This window comes from Ictalurus furcatus, chromosome 22 (genome assembly GCF_023375685.1).
Source record: "Ictalurus furcatus strain D&B chromosome 22, Billie_1.0, whole genome shotgun sequence".
Taxonomy (NCBI): Eukaryota; Metazoa; Chordata; class Actinopteri; order Siluriformes; family Ictaluridae; genus Ictalurus; species Ictalurus furcatus.
In genome coordinates this window covers 18,891,769-18,918,902 of record NC_071276.1, presented here as the reverse complement: position 1 = coordinate 18,918,902, position 27,134 = coordinate 18,891,769, and the positions used below count along the sequence as shown (strand labels likewise).

Here is a 27,134-nt window from a genome sequence, read left to right as displayed (position 1 = left end):
GATACTCTTTAAAATAATATTCAGCCCAAGACGGACGGGAAAACAAAATGAGGGGATATTATTGTGTTGCTGGAAACTTCTAAACTTACAAAAGCGTCCCAAATGCTAGAATTAATGTCTAGAAAAAAAGTTTAAGATGTCCCAAAAAGCTCGAAAGCATTTTAACAGGATTTTTCCGTGACTGAGACACCATGTTTGTTTCCCATAATAAGATTTGAGCATACTTCAACATGGAGAAATGGCTGTGAGCAAGCTGTCTTACGAACGTTACATTCAAAAGATGTGTAATGAAATTAAATATGAGGTTAGCTAAAAGTCATGTTTGTTTAGGATTACGTGTGCTTTCTAACAGCTCGCTCACACATGCTAACAGATCATGTGCAGATTAGCTAGCCGCTAAATAGAAATAACACAGATTATCTAGCCGCTAAATAGAAATACCACAGATTAGCAACTCCTCTCAGCTAAAAAGGGACGTCCAGATTAACAGTTAACAGATTCCTGATGTAGGTAACATTACATGGAAAACGTCTGCGGAACAATTTGCTAACTTTATGAACTTTACAGTCGCTAAGGATAATCCAAAAGTGCAGATCTGGTCCTGTGTACTGTAAATGCTCCTATATTCTAGCGTGAACGTTCACTGAATGGAGGTCATTGGTATACAAAGCTACAAAATAATGTCCTAATAATAGTAAGTCATTTTGCAACCTAGGGCGTTTGCTATTTGAGTCAGTATCTATGAACTCTGTCCCAAACCATATGTTTTCTTGTCCGTTGCTCGTTAGCTAACATTTGGAATACTCTTGTCATCAGCTATACCATGATGAGGTCATTTGGTCTCTCAGAAGTGTGATGGGATATTAGCTTCAGCCTGGGCCAATTAAAGCAAATGGACGAGGCAAGAGCGTGACCCCGTCGAGGGGGGCGTGAAAACCCGGGGCTGGTCAGATGCCATGGGCCGCGCCGCCATGAATTATTGGTGCCGTCTCCGTTTACGCTCTCCCTGGGTCCAAGGAGGGGGCCGGTATATTGTTTGTCTGGATGAAAGTGGAGGAAAGAAATCCCTAGATACACTGTCTCATGCCATTCCTCTCTCACATACACACAGCGGGAGAACATTAGCTCAGATTACAGGTCTGTCGTGGTGTTGTCGTCTGCTTCGACCTCTGAAAACGTGCTACGGTGAAATTACTCAGGCTAGAAAAAACATGTTAGCGAGATTTGAGAGATTTCCACCAGTCTGTGCGATACATCAGAGCGCAGAAGTGCTAAGGAAGCATGGCCGAATCCCTGTGATTGCGATTTCATGGATAAACATCTGTCCTCGGCCACATTAGAGCTGTGCTGTCATCACGAGCGTGTTGGAGGGAAATGTCTGCATCAAAGCATGAGGAAATCCAGGAATTCCAACATCCTGCCCGATCCCACGCAAAATTCGACGAGGTTCTAATAAGTGAGCGGTTTTCTGTCGGATTTGATATGGTTGAAGCTGCAATTAAAGCTATTAGCAGTTACGTCATCTCTCAAAACTGGCTTTAGCATTTCAGATATTAGAATTTCTCATGAATTTGACTCTCGAGGCAGCAATCGCTTTCCACAGTACCACCATTTTCCCTTAGTTGAAATGGCCAGTGGTAAGTGTTGGCTCAGCGTTTAGGGCTCTGGGCTTCTGATCGGAAGGTTGTATGGTCAAAACGTGGTACCTGAGCAAGGCCCTTAACCCTCAGCTAAAATCTAATTAGCTTTGAATAAATGTGCATTCCAAATGAATAAATGTAAATACAATTGATCAGCTAAAACATTTAAGACATTTGGCACGACTGTACACAAAGTGAGCTCCATGAAGACATGGTTTGCCAAGGGTGGAGTGCAAGAACTCGAGTGTCCTGCACAGAGTCCTGACCTCAACCCCACTGAACACCTCTGGGATGAACTGGAACACAGACTGCACCCCAGACCTTCTCGCCCAACATCGGTGCCTTACCTCAGTAACGCTCTTGTGGCTGAATGAACATAAACCCCCACATCTACGCTCCAAAATCTAGTGGAAAGCCTTCTCAGAAGAGTTGAGGTTATTATAAGAGTAAAGGGGGAATACGTCTGGAATGGGACGTTCAACAAGGACATATGGGTGTGACGGTCCGGTGTCCACAAACTTTTGGCCATAGTTTGGTTCCCAGTTTGATCAAACAGATACTGTTTACATATCAATCGGGCGACACGTAACACGGTGGCTTTATATATGTATAAATTATTATATAAGGTCACCTCGGTGGTAAAAATGTTAGTGAAAAATGGCCCATCAGACTCGAACACTCAGAAGGGGGACATTCTTATTTTGTTAGTGTGGACATGAAGACCGCACATTATTTACAACATTATACGATCGAATAAAACCATCAGAGAGCATTGCCAAGATGGCCACTCACTGAACAGCCTTTACTAAAAGGGTTTTGGTTAAATTAGACTTGTAGCTCCATCACTAAAGCATACATGCAGTCTTTCGACACCAGACATACTGTATCTTAGGACTAAAGTGCCAAACAAAACTTCTTTTTTTTTTTTTTCTCCTTCCGTGGGAGTACGGATGGTACCCAAGCACGCCAGGTATAACCAACAACATGGTGCTCACTATCTCTTGAGCGTGTTGTCTTTGGGAACCTCTCTCGGCCTTGTGATGATGGACCCTGTGTGTGTGTGAGAGATGTTTCAGAAGAAGTGTGGATGGACTGCAGGAGATGGAGCTGGAGAATCAGTGGGAAGAGCAGTGATTAATTCAGTATCTTTCCAGTCAAGGTCTCAAGCAGCACTATTACACACTTTCCACATCACACACACGGAGTTATCTCCAGGGTTCCTGCCTCCCGTCTGCCTTCACAGACCTTCACTGCTGAAAAAGGAAGCCGTTTATACACAACCCCATTCATCAGGGCTTCACTCCCAGTCCCGCGTCGCTGACAGACTGGAACACTTTATCGTCTTTGAATTGAATCGGAAAAACAGGAAACTGTGGAAAGTGTGGCACCACAGAACTCCGAGTGAAGAACACCGCCATAGAAGACGCGTTGTGCTTTCACGAGTCGCTGTTTATGCTATTCAGAAGTCAGTCCGGTGGTTAGATTGGTGACGTATTAAGAGTAACGTGTTCCTCAAGGAACACGTCTATGGACTAAGGTTCCCCCAGAACACAGGTTCCCCAGCCTAGACCTGGAGAACCCCCCTGTCTTGCACGTTGTAGTATTGTACCTGCTCTAAAACAACCGATTCGAGCATAGCGGATATGTACAATATTACGAAAAGTGTAAACAGCATTTGTACAGTGATGATTTATTGAGAATTTTCATTTCCCTCTCATTATAGCTTTATAATTATAGTTTTGGAGTTGGGGGCAGTGGTGGCTCAGTGGTTAAAGGCTCTGGATTACTGATCAGAAGCTCAGAAGATCAGAAGGAGTTCAAGCCCCAGCACTGCCAAGCTACCACTGTTGGGCCCTTGGGCAAGGCCCTTAAACCTCAATTGCTGTGACGTATAAATGAACGTAATAAATGCAAGTCGCTCTGGATAAGGACGTCTGTCAAAATCCGTAAGTGTAAACGGATTTAAAACTTGAATTCATTCCTATTCGTCTTTGCTTTTGTTTCGTTTTTAAGTGTAGTCTTGTTTAACGCATTCACGTTCTGCAATTTTAGCTTCCTCTTAACTACACTTTTAAATAAATAAATGAAAATATATAGCCTTCCTTAAGAGGTTAACTGGATATTTAAAACGTTCTTCTCTTGATAAAGGAATCCTACCCGAAACCCACTCGGATGTATACCAGGGGTCTACAAATAAAGCTCTAGCTGTTTCTAAGCATGTATAAATATCCCAGATATTGATTTGAAGCGATTCATGAATGGAACAGAATTAAAAATGGCGTCACAACAAGGACGCGTCATGCTGCGTCCGACTAAACCACGTAACCTGGAATTTCCAACCTCCATCTAGGAGAAAAACGATGAAAAATTGGAATTCCTACGCCAAAAACGAAACAAATAAATAAAAAGGCGTAAAATATCGCTTAAAAAAGTAAAATGGCTCCCAAATGGCGCGACAGAAAAACAGAGGGAATTGGCCATGACTAAATTAGAGGGGAAATCGGGGGGGGGGGGGGGGGGGGGACACCTTTAAATAAGTTTATAGTTGTATTTAATATAGATCAGTCAATACACACACACACACACACACACACACACACACACGAGTTTAAGTCTATAATCAATAAGTGTACAGTTTGTTAGTTGGGAAATTATTACACTTCCCATTTCCGTGTTAAATCGAACACATTAAAACAGGGACCAAGGTCAGATGAATTGTGGGTAAGAAAAGGAACACAAACACAAGGCAGTGTGTGTTACTGCTGCCGGGTTGTGTAAGAAGCCACACACACACACACGCTCAGTAAGGTGGACTGTCAGGCCACAATGGTGACGGATTAAAGCTCGCAGCGTGGCCCGAGTGCAGCCTGACATGTTGACATGTTCTGCTAAGTGCATTTCAAGGCGGATTTAGACACATTCGTTCCATTTCTGAGAGCGGACGAGACGCTAAAAGCTCAGGAGGGAAAGTTTTAAGAGAGACGCGATGCGTGAGAGTCCCGTCCCTAAGCAAACAAACACCCAGGAATCTGCTCCATTGTCCACGTGTGCGTGAGTGACAGGACGCTGCAGTACAGGGTCACAGTGGGAACAGTGATGCTGGAAGAGGAGCTGACCTCTCTCTCTCTCTCTCTCTCTCTCTCTCTCACACACAGTGACACAAAAAACATACACAACTACACACAATAACATTACACTTTCAGACACACATACAGTGAGACACACACACAAACACCATGCACAAATACACAGTGATGGTTAGTTAGAAAGCCACACAGTGTGTGTCACTAACACACACACACACACACACACACACACACACACACACACACACACACACAAATATATAGAAATAAAAACACACAAATACAGGCACAGACAGTCACAAACACAAGAACACACAGATACTTCATATCACCCCAGATTGACAGACGGACCCCTGTCAAGCTCTGACCTCACACACTCAGGAGGGGAAAAAGAGAAGACACACACACACACACACACTGCATCATTAATGAAACAGAGGCGCTGTTCGCGCTCATCATTTATTACTTTCCACATAAATTATACAGATACACAGCTTTAGATCAGATTAACCTCCGCCATTTACACACACGCAGAGTGGGGACGCCGGGGCACATCAGACCCGCCCTCTCCAACAAGGGCTTTTGGGGCAGGTCCTCATTAACCGACCCCCTGAGAAGCTCAACCCTGACCCCTCAGAGTGTGTGTGCATGTGTGTGTGTGTGTGTGTGTGTGTGTGTGTGTGTGTGTGTCAGAAATAAATGCTTAAGTGTGAACTTGGCATGTTCTGGTAATAAGTTACACAATATTTTGTGGTACTGAAATTTCTTTCTTCACATTTTTAGCCATGTTTAAGCCGCAAAAATCACTTATCGTTATGTTTTTAATTTAATCGAGTGCAATACAAACAATATGAAGGAAAAAAAAAAAAAAAAAAAGTCTTTAACTACACGAATACCAACACAGGACACGTGGTGTGTGCAACATCGCATCCCCCTTTTCTGGGCGTGACAACAATATTCTCCAACAACTTGCACCTTTCACATCCTCTGAGAAAAACGTCTCTATCTGCTCATTTTGGATTGTTGTCGCACTGATGTTTTTTCTAGTAGAAAACAGCTACATTTTCCGTCCTCCTTTACACAAAAAAGCTGAGGGGGGCACTAATTTTTGCACCCAACTCCGTTAAGCCGGCTTGTGTGGCTAGTTTACTAGTTAGGTGTCGCTAGTCAGCGAGCTAGCTATCTGATTTACTGTTGTGTTCGGCGTCAGAAATGTAGCTGAGCGTAGCTAAATGAACACGTGATCGCAAACAAACAAACAAACAAACGTTACGATGCGTAAAAGTAATGAAATACGATGACCCTAAAAAGTGTTTTCACACGCCGGAACTCCGGTCCCAGTCCTTCCATGTTCCCTATAGGTGTGTGTGTGTGTGTGTGTGTGTGTGTGTCGGATACAGCTATGCTGCTCTTATTGTTATTGGTAGTGTACCGGGGTCAGGGTTCTTCAGTCAGCACCCCCTGTTCCCTAAAACACATGAACGCAGGACCCCTCGCTCCCTCCTCAGGTCCAAATAAACCTGGTAGCGCTGCTCGTCTCGTCTCCGTCTCCGTAGCGGCCTGTCACGCACACCCCGCGCCTCATTAGTCAGAGAGCCGAGGCACATCAGACAAAAACAAACCTTCTCTGTTGGGGTGAAAAAAAATAATAAAAAATAAAAAAAAAACACAGAAAACTTGCTTGGTGAAACAGAACGAGCCTCCCTACAACCTTTGAACCTCCGAGTGACGTTCTAACCGAAACGGAGCCTGTAACGTCAGGGGTAAAAGACGAGGTGAAGGTCTACATGTTAACGTGATAAAGTTATATATCCAGGGTCAGCCTTTAGTTAGGCTTTGGCTGAACGTGCGTTGTGATGACGTCACATGATGCCCCCCAAAAAATAAAAATTTTAAATTCGCAAGCTTCTCCGAATATTGCGGAGTTTGCTTGATAGCAAAAATCCTGGAGGGATCGTTTAGGAGTGAAGATAAAATCCCTAACCTGTATTATTATTATTATTATTATTATTATTATCATCATCCCATCCCGGATATTACTCCATTCCAAAATCTTGTTCCGTGTGGGAGGAGGGCCCCTAGATAGGCAGCCTTTCTCCCTGATAACACCAATGGGAATTAAGAAACTAAATTCTAAACATTATCAAAAATACACAATTATTTACAAGTATAATATATCCTGGGTGGAATTTCAAAAGACAAAATAAAAGCCAAGGTTGCTAACAGCGTGAAGTAAAAGTCCACTCGTTAGCACGATGCACATCTTGGGTTTATCTAAGCTACGAACTGAAGATAGATTTAACCTTCACCCTGAACCGATCAGGCATGGTGGGGTAAAGACAGTCGGAAACGGAGGTGAATACTGGCCCCTTCAGGCGTACTGGGGTATTTATATAAACACCCTTCATCAGAGGTGATCATGTTGCTCCAGTCGCTCAGGCCAGGAGAGAAGGAGCACGTGTGTTTTCTCTGTGTGCTCTGAGGGGAAAGCTCTGTAGTTTAAAGAAAAAAAAAGTGGTTTAAACAAGCTCTCTCTCGACCCGGGGTTTGACTGACACGCTGCTCGCCCGGTGTTTGTCCGCTTCCCTGGGAACCGGGGTGTATCACCGTGGCGACGGTCCGAGCCCATCCATCAGTGTCGGCTGCGGAGAATGACTAATGGACAGGAAGTACAGCCGGAGAAACAACAATATTCCGCGAATATGTTTTTAAAAACGCCGGCCCGCTCCGTTCTCCTGCGACTCTCGTTTCAACGAGCTGTAACGGGGCCTTGATCCTGATTTATGAGCCTGTTTTGCGGTTACTGTTGCTTCTCTAGAGTCTTACTGCGTTATCATGGAGCTAAAAAAATAAAATGAATAAAAACGAAAACGAACTAACTAAATAAATAAATAAATAAATAAACGACTGATAAGCAACACAAATTACGCCCAGCCCCAAAACGGATACCGTTTCGGAGCGGTCCATCTACAGGAACGTTTTAAAAAAAAAAGTCGACTGCCTAACACTGTGCTCTTTGAGACTAGAGAGGTCAAAAGGTCACGACAGGCCGCGGCTGAGACGAACCCGAAAACGAGAGGATGACGCTAAACGAGCATGACATCGCTTCCTTTCTTGGGTCCGTGTGTTCGGCGTATTTAAGGCAGGGAGGGGGTTTAACCTCAGCAGCCAGTCACCGTGGCGTCCAGACCAGAACGCTTGGTGATGTGGAGTTTGGTGAGCTCCTCGGCGCACGTAGGGTGGATACCGACCGTATCGCGTAGCTGAGAGTACGTGAACCCGAACCTGCGAAGAAAACAAAACAAAGGCGTAAAAAAACCACAAAGTCTGGCAAAATGTGTCCAGAGTGTCCATGTTTAACTTTATGCTAGTACGGTCTTAACCGATGAACTTCTGAAGATTTAGAGCTTTCACTTCACTGAAGAAGAAAACAACAACAACAACAACAACAACAACAACAGCAGTGATTGTTTGGCCATGAAATATCACTAGAGGAAAGATTCTGGGTGAGATGGACTCGTATGTTATTTGTTTGCTACATCAGCCTTGTTTTAGCTGCTAGACATTTGGTGAGAGTGGCGTTAGGGCGTAATTACTAGAGTTATCATTCTTGGCTAATCTGCCAACAAAACTAGCACAAAGCTGAGTATGTAACATGTAACGCATCCAATTTTCACAATGATTAATATGTTAGTTAGGAGAGAGAGAGAGAGAGAGAGAGCGCGTGCGAGAGAGAGAGAGCTCTCTCATCAAAGCCTGGACAGGCCACACCCACAAACCCCAAATGGCGCAGATGCCACACAAGACAACGGAAAGGAGGACGGAAACGCTCACCGGAAGCCGAGCGCAAAGCCTTGGGTCACTTCTCCAGCGTTGGGGCCGGTAAAGTGAAGCCCTAACACTCGCTGGGGTTCTTCCCGCTCACACACCACCTGACGGAACGATGGCAAAAGGTGTTATATACACGTACACACGAATGCACTTTGAATACAAGTCTCCTAGTCCTCACCTTGATGTAGCACTGACTGGCGTCTCTCTCAGCTACGGTGAACTCCAGAGGTTTGTAAAAGGCGTGATACACCTGGCAACCAAAATAAGAATAATAAGAACTCTGGATATTAAAATGACCAAAACATTGTTTAACGATGATGTGTTTTATTGTATACATTAGTGCTGATTTACTCTACGACACGCCCCCGTAAGCCACAGACCGCGGTTAAACCAATCGCAATTAAGCTACCAAGTATAAATCTGATCAGATGATGCCAGAACTGTGTACAATCAACATACAGACGTTCACTTGACTACAATACAGTTCACTGTTTTTTATGAAGAAATACTGATTAATTAGTAACAGCCATGTTGCCTTTGTCCTCTCTGACTGCTCTGTAAAAGAAAGAAGAAAAAAAAAAATAAAAAAAATCGACAAAAACCACGGCGTTCGCTTTCAAAACTCTACTGAGAGATCTGTTTTCCCAGACAGTCGTAGCAGTGGTGAAGATCAGCACAACGTAGGAATTTGTTACAACACCACAGCACAGACGGCGCATTGATCCCGCCTGGGTGTCATTCCAGACGTTTGTTTTCTATTTGTTTTGGCACGCCTGACAGTTAACCATCATCCCACCTCTTCAGGCAGGACGTTTTTGGCCGTTTCTTCTTCTTCTTCTTCGCCTTCGCCACCTTCAAGGACGTTCTGCTCTCATAATGTGGTTCCCCCACCCCATCCACCCCCACCTTCCCGCTCGAATCATCAATAAGAGAAAACCGCGTGCCGATGCAGGCAGCCCCGACGCAGACGCGCACCTGTCACGGCCGATCGCAGGCGGCGCTTTTGACTGGCGCCCGTCTGTCGTCGGGCTCAGCGCGCATCAATCAGAGCCTGTACTCAGCTGTCAGTCACTGGAGAAGGGTTCGGGATTCATTGATGCACAGGTGTGAGAGGGCTGGTGTGTGTATGCATGCGTACACACACACACACACACACACACACACACACACACACACACACACACACACACACACACACACACACTGGCACACGCCAGGAAACGCACAACGTTCGTCGTACCTCTATATTGTCACTGCCGTATCTCCTCTCGGCCTCTTCTTCGGATAAACCGACACATCCGTACTCCAGAGGAGTGAACACTGTGGTGGGCACCTGATACACACACACACACACACACACACACACACACACACACCATCATCATCATCATCATCACTGGGGTTATCACAGTAACTCTGCTTCATCACACCACCCAGTCGTTGATTATTTTCCTACAGCGGCACGGATGCACTTGTTGCTTTGTTGAACTCACGTCGTCGTAGTTCATGAGCTGGTTGGAGTGACCGGCTAATCGCTGAGCCAGGAGTTTACCCGCTTTGATGGCCGTCGGGGTGAGCTCAGGACGACCCTGAAACACACACACACACACACACACACACACACACACACACACACACACACACACACACGACTGATGCACCTGCATGAGCATATACTGATACATATACTGTATAAAGCTGATTGTGGAACAGCAACTAATAATCTGATGGATCCACTGGATTAAGGATATAGTGAAGGTAAAAGTGAAAACTTCTCAAACTCGGACACTCAAACACACTCCAAAAGTGCGCGTGTATATATACACACACACTTCACTGTGCACCGGCTGCGTTATGGACGGATGTGCGGCTAAACGGTTTGATCAGGAAGATCAGACATGCTCGGGAGACGGTTACCTCTGGAACATAATGTCAGTGTCAGTCATACTGCGGATTAGAGAGAGAGAGAGAGAGAGAGAGAGAGAGAGAGAGAGAGAGAGAGAGAGAGAGAGAGAGAGAGAGAGAGAGAGGAAAAGCTGCAGGCAAACACTCCAGCACTCTGACTTACACCGACACATAGACAAAGACTGACTGACAGACAGATATTCAGAGACAGACAGACAGACAGATGGAGACTGACAGAGAGCGTGAGAAAGATGAACAGACCGAGAATACAAGCCAGAGACAGAGAGAGAGAAATCAGAAAGACAGAGAGAGACAGAGGGATGGGCAGACAGACAGGTAGAGACCGGCAGATAGACAAAGACAGAGACAGACAGACATAAAGAGATGGGAAAGAAGGAAAGAGCAGATTAGCTGGTGGTTGCATCAGTCTGTGAGACAGATAGACAGAAAGAAGTGTGTGTGTGTGTGTGTGTGTGTGTGTGTGTGTGTGTGTGTGTGTGTGTGTGTGTGTGTGTGTAGGCAGCTGGGCTGTAAAGCTTTTATTTCTGTAATGCCAGGTGTGTTTCGTTTATAAAAAAAAAAAAAAAAAAAGTGAGCAGCTCTGGCAGGCATGAAAGGAGAAAAACGCCGTCAGCTGTGAAGAGTGAAGCAGCCTGTGTGGTGTGTGTGTGTGTACCAGAAATCACACAGGTGCTTGAGATGATTGACAGTTCGGATATATGATCAGCCTGCGAGCTGTGTCAGAGATGTATTAAGGTGTGTGTGTGTGTGTGTGTGTGTGTGTGTGTGGGTCCTCAGTACCTGTGCGATGTCTCCGATGGCGTAAATATTGGGCACGGATGTTCGCTCATCATCATCTACGATGATTTTGCCCGTGTTTGTGTTGAGCTGAACGCCGACGTGCTGCAAGTTCAGTGTTCCGCTTTCAGGAGCTCGACCTGCAGTCAGAGCTTTACTGTAATTACACCTCACACACTCACACACACTCTCACGTTACTGTTTTTTTTTTAAAAAAAACACAAATGTTAATATATTCAATGAATTTCTCAAATCAAAATCAATGGAGGAGGTGTGGCCAGTCATCCTGTACCAGTAAGTGGGCGTGGCCTTTGAGTCGGTCATTCACAGTATGCGTCCTCTATAACGTTGCCAACAGTCTTCGTAGTCTCTGTACCCATCAATGACAGTGAAAGAGGCGTGGCCTCTGTACCTGTAATTTGCAGTAAAATAGGCGTGGCCTCTGTACCTGTCAGTCACAGAAGTATGTGTGGCCTTCACGCTTTATGATGTTGTCAGTATGAGTGAAGGAGGCGTGGCCTCTGTATCCATCCAGTGATGTGAAGGTGAAATGTTGTTTGATGGTATGTTTTGATAATCATTTTCTCATTCAAAATCTTTTCTTTGAACAAAACATCTGCACAGCTGGAATCATCAGTGTGTCTGTCTGTCTGCAGATTTACTAACGAGTAGACAAGCATGTGTATCCCATCAGCCACCTGGAGCCTATACTGTAATTCTTGTCACTTCCTGTCAGAAGGCTGAGGCATGCCTGTCGACGCTCACCCCTCCCCCCTAAACAACAAAACACACGGCAAATCACAATAAACACCGTGTTAAGGCTACAGAACCCAGACGTACAACACTGGTGCGATCAACCAAAATACACAACAAACTCCAGAACACTGACTTCCTGCTTAAACCCCAAGAACAACTTCCTCCAACTGAAACACACACACACACACACACACACACACACACAATGTCAAAGTAGGCAACATGGCCAAAGTCATATCACTCCGCATGGAATCACAGCGCCGGCAAAACAACATGAGGACTACATTTAAAACTCCGCACGCTACACAAACCTCAGGTTCAACTACAAAACACGTGCACGTGATTATTACCACAAACATAAACCTCTCCATATTAGTAAGTAATCTACTGCAACACGTACGAAAACAGCAGATGTTACTCTAGATGTGAATCTCCCGCTGAAAAGACCAAAGCAAAAGCGCTGGATTGAATATTTTCTACTTTTCCTTTCTATTGTACTTCATAAGGAGAAACCTCCGTCCCTCGAACAGCGTCGATACGAAGAGAAGATCGTCGATACGGTGTTATCGTGAAGATAAACGCCATTCGAATTTACAAGCTTAGGCAAATTACCGTGAATACAATAAACAACTTAACGCAGAACAGTTACACATGTCGCTTCGCATTGTTGAAGATGCTAAAAGTCTGTAGAAAGTTTGGTGTACATAAGTAGAGCGAACAAATCTCTCTCTCTCACACACACACACACACACACCTCCCCCGTGTCTGTGTGATAAGAGCTCGCAGTGAAAGGGTGCCTCTGTCTACAAGCGCAAAAAAAAAAAAAAAAAAAAAACCCCACACAAGAGCGAAACCGTGTCCTTGATTTTACGCTGGAACGGACAAAACAGTAACATCCGGCGTGTCGATGTTCCGTCTTTCTCCCGCAGCTCATCTTCCTCAGTCCTCCTTGCTGTGGGTCACATATTATGACTTACACATTATTTTTATTATTAGTTACTTTTTCCTGATTTGTATTTACCGTGGGTCATTTTTAGCTACTTCTTCCTTATATTGAGTCACGGTGGGTCCTTTTATTTATTCACCTCTGCGTTTATCCGAGGTTTTATCATTGTGTTATTAACTTCTGCATGGGCTCAGTGATATTTGTCGTCCAGTCATGATATTTACCAAAAGCATTTCACAGCCAGTACACACCCAAAAAAAAAAAAAAAAAAAAAAAAAAAAAAAACCACCCCATAATGGGCTAAAAACCTAATTCTGAAACATAAATAATGGCTAAACTTGTTTAAAAGCTGTTGCTGGTTCTGACACGCCCAACACAAATCCTAACCGTGCTACTTTGTGTATTATATATTATATAAAAATAAAAAATAAAGGAGATTTAGGTCAGTATTGTTCAGGTAATGATGACCAGTATGAAACTGGCACGTGTCAGAGAACAGTACAGAGAAAGTACAACTTAAAAAAAAAAAGCAAACAAACAAACGTAATATTAGTATAAAAATGCCTGAACAGGCCGGGCTGTAAAACGGACAGACTGCCAGTGTGTATTATTGGCATGGGAGCAATAAGAGCTGAATGCTAGAGGAAATCTGCTCCTTCCTGCCCTCCATCAGACACCTGCGAAAGAGGAAGAGTGCAGCCAGGATGGAGAGGGGCGTCATCTCGGTCAGAAAATTCCACCGCTCAGAGTTAACACGGAATGCTTTTATATGTTTCCGGACAGACACAGACACAGACACAGAGAGAGAAATATAAATAAAGAAAAATCAGAGAGAGCAAAGTTGAAAATGCAGTGCGCTGCATGTACAGTGTTTTCATTTCAAACACAGACTAATAAAGACATCTGCTATGACCTCATCATTCTCCGTCTCGATGGGAGGCCAAAGCATCCTCATCATCATCATCATCATCGGCTTTCAGGGAAACATCGTTCAACTGCCAATAAATAAACTCCAAGCGGAACAGCAGAGAAAGACAATGTGGACACGGACTGTAAGGACACACGCTGAGGGATGAACAGAACACAGCAGAATAAAAGGAAAAGGAGGAAAAGGCCGGAGTGAGAGAGCGAAGCGGGGAATATGGCGACCCTCAGAGCCCTGCTGCATCCTGAGCCGGTGATGAACACGTCCCCTGATGATTCCTACTCACGCTTTATGATGTTGTTGTCAGATATGATACTCCTCAGTGTGCTGACGCTGCGGTTTGCTCTTTATGTTTGCATGCGAGATTTAAAAAAAAAAAAAAAAAAAAAAAAACTACCAAATGTTGAAAGATTTTATTTAAGAACGATGGGTTGCACATGACTACAGGAGCAGAGCTAAACTCTCAGAGCGGCCAAAAATGACAGGACGCCTTTATTTCCCTTTTTTATATACATATATAAAAGTAAAGGAATGCATTTTTTTATTTTATTTTTTCAGCCAGTAAAGTAAGATAGTGATAAAGTGACTACTACAATGTGTGGGAAAGTAAAAACTTGCTTATTAGAAATATGACTTGAAGAATCATTTAGCATTTGATTCCGAGTCATTTTGATGATCCACACAGATCATATATCACTTCTGCCTTGATTTTATTCAGCATAGGCTGTTTTCGGGATTTGATGAAGGCCATTCTTGCAGCTGCTGCCGTGTTTATCCTTTCAAATACGTCTTTTTGTTTCTTCTGCCATGGTTTTATTAAGCATAGGTCTAAAAATAGGTAATTTTTAAAATTATTTTCACCTTCTTTGTGCTTTGGTGTACATCCATTTTATTACTTCTCCAAATTATTATTATTTTTTATTATTTATTATAATTTTAACTTTTTTTTTTGTGTTCGTCATTTGACGTAGGTCATTTTGGTTACTCCTCTTATTTATTTTTGGTATTACTTCCATGTTTATCCTTTGACGTAGTCACTATTACTTCCACCTTGTTTTTATTTTGTTACTGTGATCCATTGACATTACTTCTGCCTTGTTTAGTTTTGTTATATATAATATACAAAATATATATATAACAAAACAAGGCGGAATGACACATATATATATATATATATATATATATATGTGTCATTCCGCCTTGTTCATCCTTTTGACATTGGTCATTTTCACCATTAAAAAGGCGTGTAGCTTCACGTTGCCGGAATCACGTGCGGTATATAACCGTGAGATCTGTCCTCACCTACAGCCCACAGCACTGAGCTGAACGTGTCCTGATGTTCCTGCTGGCTCTGTGTATCGGTCCAGGTGACCTGTAGAAGCCCTGACGGAAGTTTCTCCACCTTCTTAGGAACGCAGCTCCAGCTGAAACGAGTGCCGTGAGCCTCCATGTGATCCGTCACCAAACGAGCCATTTGCTGCGGGAACCAGAGGAAAAGCATCAGCTAGGTTTCTTAAATATTCACTATTTAACCCTTTCATGCAAAACGTATTTAAAAGCATATCCAGTTTTTCCCCCCCCCGCAGATTACATATAATCCCACGACATGTGAATCGTCATTAAACTGTCATTTCTATTAAAAGCAAATATTCCAATTTTAACCAAAAAAATGTAATTAACATTGGCATAATTATTCAAATATTCAATTTCATAATATTCAAATGTTGATCAAAATGTAAAAAAACAAAACAAAAAAACAAATAAACAAACAAACAAAAAAAAAACCATGTATATATATTTACAGTTCAGGACTGCTGAAAGAGGTGGAAAAAAAAAAACAAATCTACTTAAAGAAAAAACTACTTTTAATTTTGTAGAACGTTTGCAAACATGTACCGCAGACACCCTGCGCTGAGAATGACAAATCAGGATAATCACTTATGTTCATTTAAAGTCATTTAGAGATGATATTTACCTACAAATTACTATCCATAAATGTGATCACTTACTCCATTTTTAATTAAAATAAATGTAAATTTTTTTTAAAAAAATAATAAGTTTACAATGTTGACTATTTATTTATTTATTTTTTTGAGTAATTTCGGACCTGGCCATCACCTCGCACCTTCTATTACTTTCTAATAGTGATGGCAGTTTGATTATATGATGGCATTAGACTAAAACCAATAATTAGAGATTCTACAACCCAAAACAAGGACGTAAAACAGGTCTGGTCAAGTCCGGTATCCTGTTTTGATGCTGCCGAGGTGACTCACTACACAGAGCTGCTATGAATTGTGCACGTGTTATTTTCACAAGACGGCTTTTAAGCACGGACAGGTTTCATCCTCTGCAATTACGCTCTGGCCCAAATCTGCCAAACAGACGTGTACTGACATTATAACTTCCTGACAGACACAATAACAGCTAAATTCATCATCACGAGATGGAATCTAGTCAAATGATGATGATAACGTGTAAACATTTGAATTAAAATAAGTGTAATTGTAGAATAGTGCAGGCTTTGCTTGTCTAGTTACATACACAGCTTTCAAAAAGAATACAAATACTGCAGTGTATTATTTATTAACGAATAAACATGAAGCCACCCTGCTGTTGATTGTTTTTCCCCATCACAGCGTGCCCTGAAGATGTTTTATTCCACGTAGAACACAGCAACCTGCCAACAATATTATTTTTTATATATATGTATATATACACACACAATCTAAGTCTGTCGTACAAGTCCCTGTGAACGAGCCGTTACCATAGAAACGATCAGGTATAAGAACGAGCGCGTTATATAAACCTGCTGCTGATCAACACCTTGTGACCAATCAGAATTGAGAATTCAGAAGCACTTGGAGGGCGGGAAATACAACACGATATAAAAGGTGAAATTGTCTGTGTTCACGTGACTAAACAACGGCTGCAGTTTCCGGTTTGGGTGCAGTACCTGATCAAATCCGCGGAGGGCGATGCTACGCACCATCACGGTGGCGTCCAGTCCGACGCCGGTCAGAAAACCAGCGCACTCCAAAGCCACGTCTTCGCACCCCGGGCTCAGGAAAACACGACTAGTATCGGTCGCGCACGGCCTCAAATAATTTCCCATCTTAGACTAAGACGAACCTTTACAACCCGAAGAACTATAAAACGAAACAAACAAACCGGCAATAAAGCAAATAACGTCCTGCTTTTATACCAATCTTGACGATTGTTTCCTTACATCTTATTAAAAGACAGACGTTTCAAATATATTTTAAAACTTAAAACGTCAGTATTTATAGATTTCCATACGCATGTCACGTTGAGGTAAGCCGAGTTTTGGGGCGACTCGGTTTAATGTTCTGAATTTCATTTTTTTTAAAAAAGATAGAAATATGACTCTACAGCTATATAACTCTGCATTAAAACCGGCGTTTAACATCATACACAGGCCCAGTGGATTAGAGTTAAAGGGAAATAAGAGCCGAAACAGATTTTAAATCTGTTTAAACTAAAAAACAATGTTAGCAATACTCAAATATTACATAAACACATCTTATAAAAGTGGCAACAGACTCGATGCGGTAAACAGCCACGTAAAATTAGATTTAAAACTCAAACCGGGTGCTAATGGGCTAATTAGCAGTTCGCACAACCCTGATGTAGACTGCAGGGATGTTCAGGTATTATAACGTCGAGCTACATGTCATACAACACTTTTATTTCATTCCGCAATCATTTCAAAAGTTACCCGTAAACGTATAAAAGATGTTCTAGGCGTGTTCTAGGGTTTCTAGATGGGACGTTTCTTTATATGTTGTTGTAGTGACACGAACTAGAATCATCGTGTTCCTCTGCTCTGTTCTTTGGATCCTCTGTTTAACTTCCTGTCTACAGGATGTTAGGATGATATATGAGGAAGGATTAACGTTCTGCAGCAACACGGTGAGACTGAAGGATACAGCTGGCTCCGACGACGAGTCTGAAAAGAAAAACATCACAGAAAAAAAAACACGTTTAGAGCCACAACGAGGGTTTACATATGTTTTGCATATTATTACGTGAACGTTGGCATTGTGGAGACCATTTACTAATTCCTCTGTGCAGTTAACACTATCGATATACGGTGGTGTTGAATAGAGAGCGGTTCATAAATATGGAGCTCAGATTACTGTTACTGAAAGATGAAAACTTGGGAGGTTCTACTCAGAACCGTTCATCACCTCAGACTTGGGATTGGGGGGGCGGTTTCTATGGCAACACACTAACCATGGAAGCTGCCAAGTCGGAGCTTCAAGAAAATTCCATGGAGGTGAAGAAGAAGAAGAAGAAGAAGAAGGTGAAGAAGGTGGTGAAGAAGAAGAAGAAGAAGAAGGTGAAGAAGAAGAAGGTGAAGAAGAAGAAGAAGAAGAAAAGGTGAAGAAGAAGAAGGTGAAGAAGAAAAGGTGAAGAAGAAGAAGAAGGTGAAGAAGAAGAAGAAGGTGAAGAAGAAGAAGAAGGTGAAGAAGGTGGTGAAGAAGAAGGTGGTGAAGAAGAAGAAGGTGAAGAAGAAGAAGGTGAAGAAGAAGGTGAAGAAGAAGAAGAAGAAGAAGAAGAAGAAGGTGAAGAAGAAGAAGGTGAAGAAGAAGAAGAAGAAGAAGGTGAAGTTCGCATTCACCAAAAAGTTGGAAAAACCTGGTGGACAGAAAAATAATTCCTTTTCTCAGTGTAAAAAGTGACAGTTCTGAAATTTCTGTAAAACCAAGTTACAATTTATTGGCACCATTTCTGACAGAACGTCTGGTGGATATTTTAAGCTCTAAATAATAAAAAACGATTAAAAAAAGGAGCAAAAAGTCAGATTACCCTGAAGAACAGAAGACGAGGCGAGAACAGATGTCTAAATGTAAGATTTTAGAGGAACTGGATGTGTGTGTGCGTTTGTGTGTGTGTGGCAACACAGGTGAAAACGTGACGTTATGTTGTTAGTGTCTCAGCCCAGACAAGGTTCTGCTGAGTGATTCCTGCATGCTATGGACACACACACACACACACACACACACACACACACACACACACACACACACACACACACACACACACAACGCGCGCCACCCTGAGAGCCAACACCCCTCTACAGTTAGTGCACTTTTGTATCATGGCTTTGGGGGGATTTAGGAACCAAATCCAGGCACTTCTCCCCTCCACTCACTGCACTGAAACACTCGGTGTGTATGACAGTAACCGCAGCCGTCCTCTCGTCCTGCACGATCCCGGGATTAAAACAGGAGACGACGCTGAGAGGAACCTGGACAGATCTCTACCATAACGAACATCGCTGTCTAAACAAAACGCTTTTCAACGGACGCAAATGAGGGAGAAACATCACTCCTGCGGACTGACTGACATGAGCCTGGACCCGTTGCCAAGACAACAAAGCTCAAACTCTCTCAGTGGCAGATTACTGAACAAAAGCAAGATTTAAACAGCACATTTAGAAGCACCTGATATATCTCTCTATACACAATCAGGTGCACGCGTCGTTTTACCGAGGATTAGTTAAACGACGAGAAGAACTGTTAGCGTGAACACGACTGTATTCAAGTCACTTATTTATAATCTTCAGGAAGTGCTTTATCATGATCAGGGTTGATGTGGATCTTGAGCCAATCACAGTAGGAGAGTTCACCCAGTCCACCATGAACACACACATTCACACGCTCAGTCACAGCTACGGGAAATTTACTGCAACGAGTCTTTACTTCTCTCTCTCTCTCTCCCTCTCTCTCTCTCTCTCTGTATGATCGAGATCTGAAGCGTTGATAGATCTGCTCTCTCCAGCCAAAACGACAATCTAGCTAAACTAATCCAGGTCTTAGGTGCACTCGACGAACAGGGTTAAAATGTCAGCCCCTGAAGGATTTTGCGATCGCAGAAATTAAGGCAAAATTCGGAGGAGCTTGCGATTTCCCAATAAATAAATAAATAAATAAATAAATAAATAAATCGTAGGTTTTCCGCAGATCCGGGACGAGACGCCTCGTGTGACGTCGTCACCCGCTTCGATTCACGTGCGTCGAACACGAGTACAGCTAAACGGTCCCGTTTACCGACGAACGTCACTGCGAAAGACCGCGGGGAACAATTCCGTGCCGTTGCGATTTCACCGATTCGAGTAGTTTTTCCGTAAAAAACAAACAGAAACAACGCAAACTGCATCGCAGATTGTTTTTTTTAAAAGACGCAGCAAAATCGAATGGTTTTTTTTGTCCGCAATCACAAAAAAAAAGAAACCTCTAAACCTGTACGGACGGAAATGTTCCTGATGAATAAATCTGGATTTGTTCGATCGTGAATGAAGAATCCACCTGTACGAGCAACACGGATAAAACACGCGACCCCAGAAAACTGAGGAAAACGCCAGACGTGTTAATCTGTGAAGAGACGATACATCGGGATTATTTTAACGGAAATTGATCCATCTCGTGTTGTTTTCTGTGCGATTCACACCATTTCCTCCCTCCCTCCCCTTTTGAACTCTTCATCCTCCCTCCATCTCTCATTCCCTCGCTCCTTCCTTCTACCGTCAGCTTTTCTCACCCGCCCTTTTCCTTTACCTCCCTCTCCTCTGCCCTTTTATCCCTTTCCCCATCCTTTTCTCGCTCCCTCTCGTGTGCGTGCCAGTCTTTACCCAGAATTCTGCCCGTCACTCAGCGACGCCCCGCCAGCATCAAGCCTCCAGCTGCACACCTGACAACTCAGTAACCAAACACACACACACACACACACACACACACACACACACACACACACACACACACACGCGCACCAGCAGCTGTGTGAGGAGAGACAGGAAGCTCAAGCTACACTCACGGTTTTTTATTTATTTTTTATTTTATTCCACATAACGTTTCTACTGCCTATGAAACAGCACTTCAGCGCCGCATAGTGGGCGGGTCCTATTTAGTTTTTGTCCCGTTAGCGTTGCCGCGTTCACATAAAAGACCGGTTACACGATATACTATAGTTCCAGCTTAGGATACAGACACGCGAGGTCAATAACAGGCTACTACTGGACTATAAATATACTATAATTGGCATAATTTAAATAATAATAATAATAATAATAAGAGGAAGAAGAACATAAAGTCTGGTAATTCACGGTATAAAGACAGGACGCAACACTCGTTTAACAACAACAACAACAACAACAACGGTATCGGGATTGAATGTAAAATCATCCTCCGAAGCTGCTGAAGTGAGTGCGCATGTAGGAACGTCCGAGCGATAACGAGAGCTCACCACCTGTTTCCTTCAACAACTCGGGTTCTTAAATTACTTCAGGACTGTAACGCGTTCAAAAATATTAATCTACACGAACATCTGCACTGTTATCCGAAGAAATCGTCCAGACCCTGGCGTCAGGTTTGAAAATTCTCTGATTTTAAGATGTCGAGCGGGAGAATTCGGACCTCCGGTGACGCCTTGTTGATGAGAGAGATCAGACGAGGAGGTCCAGACTGGTCTGAGCTGAACAGGTAAGTCTGCAGCGACCCAAACGACAGCGGACGACCACGTCGGGTTCCACTCCTGTCGGCCAAGAGCAGGAATCTGAGGCAGGAATTATGGGAACAGATGATTTCACCTAAACTTGGGGGTGGGGGGGGGGGGGGAGACAAGCATCGATCGCTGCATAAAGGAGCAGGTGTACAGGTGTTCCTATTAAAGCGGACGATGAGCGTATAATCCTGAACATCGTGAACATGCGAACGAGAAGCACCTCACGCGTGACATCGCTCCGCATCGTTATATCCTCGGCGATTTATTTACGCGTCGGCAAACCGGACCCGTCAGTAACGTTACCATAGCGACAACATCTTAATAAATACTAATCATTTCCCCAAGCTAGCTACCCAGCGTCACATGGATGTTCTCCAGCTCGAAGTCTCCGAATACCACATCCTCTTCCTCCTCCACTAATGATTTGCACAACCGATGCGATCGGTGGAAAGGTCATTTAGTGACATCACAACCTGAGCTCCGCCCCTTAATCGGTTTCAAAGGGGAGATGAAATGTACGTTTTTGATCGTGTTAACAAATGTGGTGTGCTGGAGGAGAGGAAAAACGAGGAGAAAACCTACACGGACTCGTGTACTGTGAGGAACACTCGTCACGCACTCACGTTTTTCCCGGAGACTCTTTCAGCCAGAAGAGATCGTCGCTGGTGATGCCGTACTCTCTCGCTCCCGGGACCTGAAACACACCACGCTAATCTTCAGCCTGTCATCCAAACCTACTTTTTTAAAAAAAAATTCTTTCCATCACTGACAGGCTGAACAGAAGTAATTAAACTGAGACAGACAGACAGAGGGAGTGAGTTTTATCAACCGCTCTCCCACAAAAAAAAAAAAAATACATCAAGGTCAAACAACAACTCTCAAGCACATGCTCACATGCGCGGGGTATTTTGGACGCCCGCCGGTCGCGATCACTATGTTCCTGGCCGTCACAGTCGCCTGCACAAAAGAAAACCCCCCCCGCCCCCGACACAAATTTGTAGCTTTAGCGGAGTCAAGGATTTAGGGAGGAACGTGATCGTTTTATCAGGAGACGCTGTTTCTACAGACCTCCTTTCCTCTGGCGTTTAATCCACGGATGGTGTGCCGGTCCACCAAACTTCCTTTCATATTGAGATATTTCACTTTCCTGCTCAAACACACACACACACACACACGAAGTGTATATTTAAAACCCCGTACATAGTATGACCCAAAAAGAACTGAAATAAATACCAAAACGTTATTCATCCTGCAATGTTATTCGTTCTTCTTCATTTCTAAATCTCCGCGTCACTTCATACACTGATCTGACCGGGTAAAGCAGAAGAAGTACACACTCCGGGTCGTGCCGTTAGAGCGAAACAATCCACGGCGGGATCGACGATGTGAAGCGAGTCACTTGACGCTGTGACGCTGACTCTTCCCTCCTTCTACCAGCGCGTCCTGACGGGTTTATTCCTCTTATACCACTGTTCCTGTGGGGAAGTATTTTAACTGTGTGTTGCACTCACTTGTCCTGCAGCTGAACTCGGTGACCCCAATTCAGAGATTTCACATAACTCTGCACAGATCCTGCCATGGTCGCCCTACCACACACACACACACACACACACACACACACACACACACAAAATAGAGAAAGCTAAAGAAATTACACTAACAGGGTTAAAGTCTTAGATTGAAAATACGACAGTAAATTTTTTTTAAAAAATTTAAAAGGACACAAAGAAAGATTTTTTTAAAAAAAAGCATATTAATAAATTAATTAATAAACTTTTAAAAAGCATTAACTTTAAATTGAGTGAAGGATAAACTGATTTAAGTTAAAAAAAAAAATTATAATATATCATTCTTTATTTTAATTATTTATTTTCTCCACATTTTATAATAATAATTATTATTAAGTCATCAAAACTCTGGAGTAACACAGATGGAACTATGGGAATTATGTCGTGATCCAAAATAAATCAAAAATAATTTAATATTTTAGCGTCTTCAAAGTCGACGCCCATTTTGCCGAGAATTTCCGGGAATGTTTTCTCGGCGTTTTCTCGAGCGATTTCTTGAGGAATTTCCCTGAGATGCTTTTTAAACAGTGTTAAAGGAGTTCACACCGACGCCCGACTCTCATCGCCTGCTTTTTGGAATATTTCCCTCCGAGTCGTCCGTTTAAAAAAAAAGATCATTTTGTAAATAAAACGTTGGTTTTCTAATGAAAGAAACGGACACGTCGGCACGATTATATTTTTCTCTACGACACCGATTTCACACGTTTAATCACACACCTTCAGATCAAAAGCTTTTTAACATCATGAGAAACGTTTCAGTCGAGCGTCTGTAAACTTTATAAAATAATAATATAATAAAATATTCTAATTGGGCAGAGTGAGTGAGGTATTAATATATTTTTTTACCACTAGATGGTGCTAATGTGGAATATTTGATGATATCCATCATTAGGTTAGAGATTAGAGCAGGGGTGTCAAACACGTGGCCCGATAAACACCACAGTCTGGACAAATACATAAATGTATGATCGGTGCTCTAAATCAATCATCTTGTGGACTGTAATTGTGGAAGAGGGGGGGAAAAAAAAGTCAAAATCTTTTAAAAAAGGGCTCAGTTTCATCAATTTCCAGAGTTTATTTTTGCGCTTTTTTTGCGGAAAACCGGTTGTTGGTAAATAAATGGTACATCTTTTAGCTGAACTCACGTTTGACGCACGAGAACCGAAGAGGGCTCTGACCAAACACCCTGACTTTTCAGCATGGCGTCACGTGACGCGTCTCGGCCCAAACGTGCGGTGATTTTTATAAACCGCGAGCTCCTCTGAATATCGGAGACGACATTCTGGCTTCCGTGAACTACACGACGTAATTGTGGACGTCACGCGGAGGCGCCATTCGCGGTGCGCCACGGTCGAAATGGCTTTGAAGTGCAATAATCTACTTCCTGTAGTTGTGGAAATTGTGAAGAGGTTTTAAACAGCGCCACCTGCGGTACTGGAGCACTGGTCGTCTTCGTATGAATTATTCTGAGGATTTCAGTTCAGAGGATGAGGACTCTAAACGATCGACAAAGCCTGAAGATTAAGTCTGTGTTCGAATTTTAGTAAATATAACCTGTGATTTAAAAAAACAAAAAAACAAAAAAAAGTGAAACACTAGAACCGCCTCGGGTTCCTAGGAAAGGAGAGCAGTCAGTAGCAGTTCTATCCAGTCGTATTAAAAAAAAATCAACGTTAAGCAGAAACCCAAACCGGGATTTCTTGGTCCACACGGCAGAACAGAAGCTATTCTTTCCTGGCCAGTGTAGTAAACATCCCTCGGTTTAATCTGACGGAAACCCACCAGTCGTGAGACACAGGACCGGCGATCCGCCAGCCGTATTTCTCCGAGTCGTTTTTGAGCGCCGTGCCGAGCTGAGCGGCCTGGTGCATGAGCTTCTTAGGAATGCAGCCGACATTTACGCACGTTCCGCCGATACCCCATTTAGTACCTGAAACACACACACACACACACACACACACACACACACAAAAATGAAAAATCCCTAAAAAAATAAAATAAAAAAAAAAAAAACCACCACACATTATCTCTATAATCTCATAGAGCGAGGATTTAGGACGTGATACCCCTCACTGAAGGTTCGACATAATCCAGAACAGCCACGTTCTGCCCCAACTGAGCCGCTGTGGAAAGAACAGACCAGACTGAAGACACGATTCTCTGACACACACACACACACACATAAATACGGACTTTTCTTGGATGTTATTTCTAAAATGTTCTGCATTACTGATAATTGCCGATTTAAACATACACACAGATACAGGAAGTTATGACTTATAAATGTGTGACGTGTGTACTTTAGTCTGTAAGAAGCACCATGTAGGAACTGGACAATAAACCGAGACACGGAAACACAACATTCAGATATTTTGCTAAATATACAGTCTCCTGTATATACCTTCTTTGGAACACGCCAAACCTCCAGATCCACCACCGATAACCACCAGGTCATAATCAAACGATCCTGTAAGTACAGAGGAGCGTTCAGTTACAATAAAAATTCACAGATTAACTAACGCTGATTCATCAAAAAAAAAAACCAGCACATCCATGCAGTTTATTCCTCACGTAATAACACTACTACTACTACTACTACTACTACTAATAATAATAATTATTATTATTATTATTATTATTATAAGTAAATAATCAAAAGCTTCAAATAATGCTCAATCTGTCTAGTTTTCTGGATGTTCTCTGAACGTTATCATACGGTGCTGTGAAAAAGTATTTGCCCCCATCCTGATTTCTTTTGTTTTTTGTGCATCTCTCATACTAAAACGTTTTAGATATTCAAACAAAATACAACATAAGACAAAGGCAACCTGAGTAAACACACTATACAGTTTTTCTTTCTTTATTTATTGAAACAAACAAACAAACAAAAAAAGTAGTTACCCAACACCTATCACCCATGTGGAAAACTAATTGCCCCCTTAAACTGATATGCATTAGTAAATCATATATAGCGCCCTGCTTGAACAAAGACACCAGATACAAACATACACAAGCCCTTATTTCATACCCTACATAGTGCACTCAGGATGCTGAACCCCAAGTAGTAGCAATTATTTCACACTTTCTCTACTGCATACAGCTACTACAGACTGTTTAGTGGTCATTTAGGATGCAACCAAATAACAAACCCATTATAGCTCCTTAGTGGACATTTAGTGAACACTGCATGAAGTAAACAAGCACTACTTTTGACTTGGACAGGAAGAAGGAAAACAGCTCACACGGAATTCAGCGCTTTATACTTCCAAAATAGAACACGTATCATCAACATCACTGGCGAGAATAATAACTACACATACCAGTACAACGTTTAATAGAAGTACTTACCTGTAAAATGTCTTCTTGGCAACTGAAAAGCGAAGTGACAGAAAGGCTTCAGTCTGTGTTTGCCTCTGCACAAGGCGGCCGCCATGTTGTTATGCACAAGTGAAAGGACCCCCTGAGTGACAAGAGTGTCCTGAGAGGTGCCTGATACAAATTCCAACTTATAAATAAATACGTAAATAAATACATATATAAATGAATAAATATTGATATGCGTTACAAACATAAGTCAAAATAGTGTCTTTGAAATTAATGTAAAATATATATCACGTTATATGATGTTTTGGAAATCCGTTTTTTTTTAAAACATATTTTCTACCATGTTGTAAAACCTTAAATTAACTTTCTATTTCAAAAAAAAAAAATTAAATATTCGCCAATTATTTCAGCTTTGCTTTTAAATCAACGATTTTTTTTTTTTTTGATTGGCTGGTGCATACTCACAAGCAGTCTTCTGAATGGACGTTAAGAAGGCGGTTTTATCACCATAGCAATCTTGTTAAATATTATTCTGTTAAGCAGAGCTGTCTTGGGTTTTTATGATTTATATTATCAAAATATATAATAATTAAAAAAAAAAACACGGTTCGATTAACGACCAAAAATATACAAGAATTTATAAATGATTTCACCAAAAGTGTACATTATTTCTTGCTTTATCCTTTTCAATATTTTGAGCTAATACTTCTTGGAGAAAATGATATAAAAGTCACTCTAGTGTCAGTCCATTTTGTGGTGTATAAATATTAAACATTGCGCATTTAAAATATATATATATATATTCATTTATTTTTTCGTATCAGCATG

The 27,134-nt window shown here is 42.3% G+C and overlaps 1 protein-coding gene across 1 annotated transcript; it reads right to left on the bottom strand.

The window, feature by feature from the left end:
• Positions 1-4,994: 4,994 nt before the first annotated feature.
• On the bottom strand, positions 4,995-26,798 carry txnrd2.2 (thioredoxin reductase 2, tandem duplicate 2). The gene is made up of 18 exons (XM_053610756.1): positions 26,772-26,798; positions 26,331-26,471; positions 25,384-25,449; positions 25,049-25,105; positions 24,765-24,912; positions 22,926-23,000; positions 22,483-22,561; positions 22,309-22,371; positions 22,038-22,108; positions 17,838-17,857; positions 16,844-16,935; positions 15,190-15,364; positions 11,264-11,400; positions 10,051-10,146; positions 9,798-9,890; positions 8,736-8,807; positions 8,561-8,658; positions 4,995-8,011 (listed from the first exon to the last, which is right to left on the bottom strand). Exons 2-18 carry the CDS (start codon positions 26,413-26,415, stop codon positions 7,888-7,890), a joined length of 1,551 nt encoding a protein of 516 aa, XP_053466731.1. The 5' UTR covers positions 26,416-26,471; positions 26,772-26,798; the 3' UTR covers positions 4,995-7,887.
• Between the last annotated feature and the right edge of the window lie 336 nt (positions 26,799-27,134).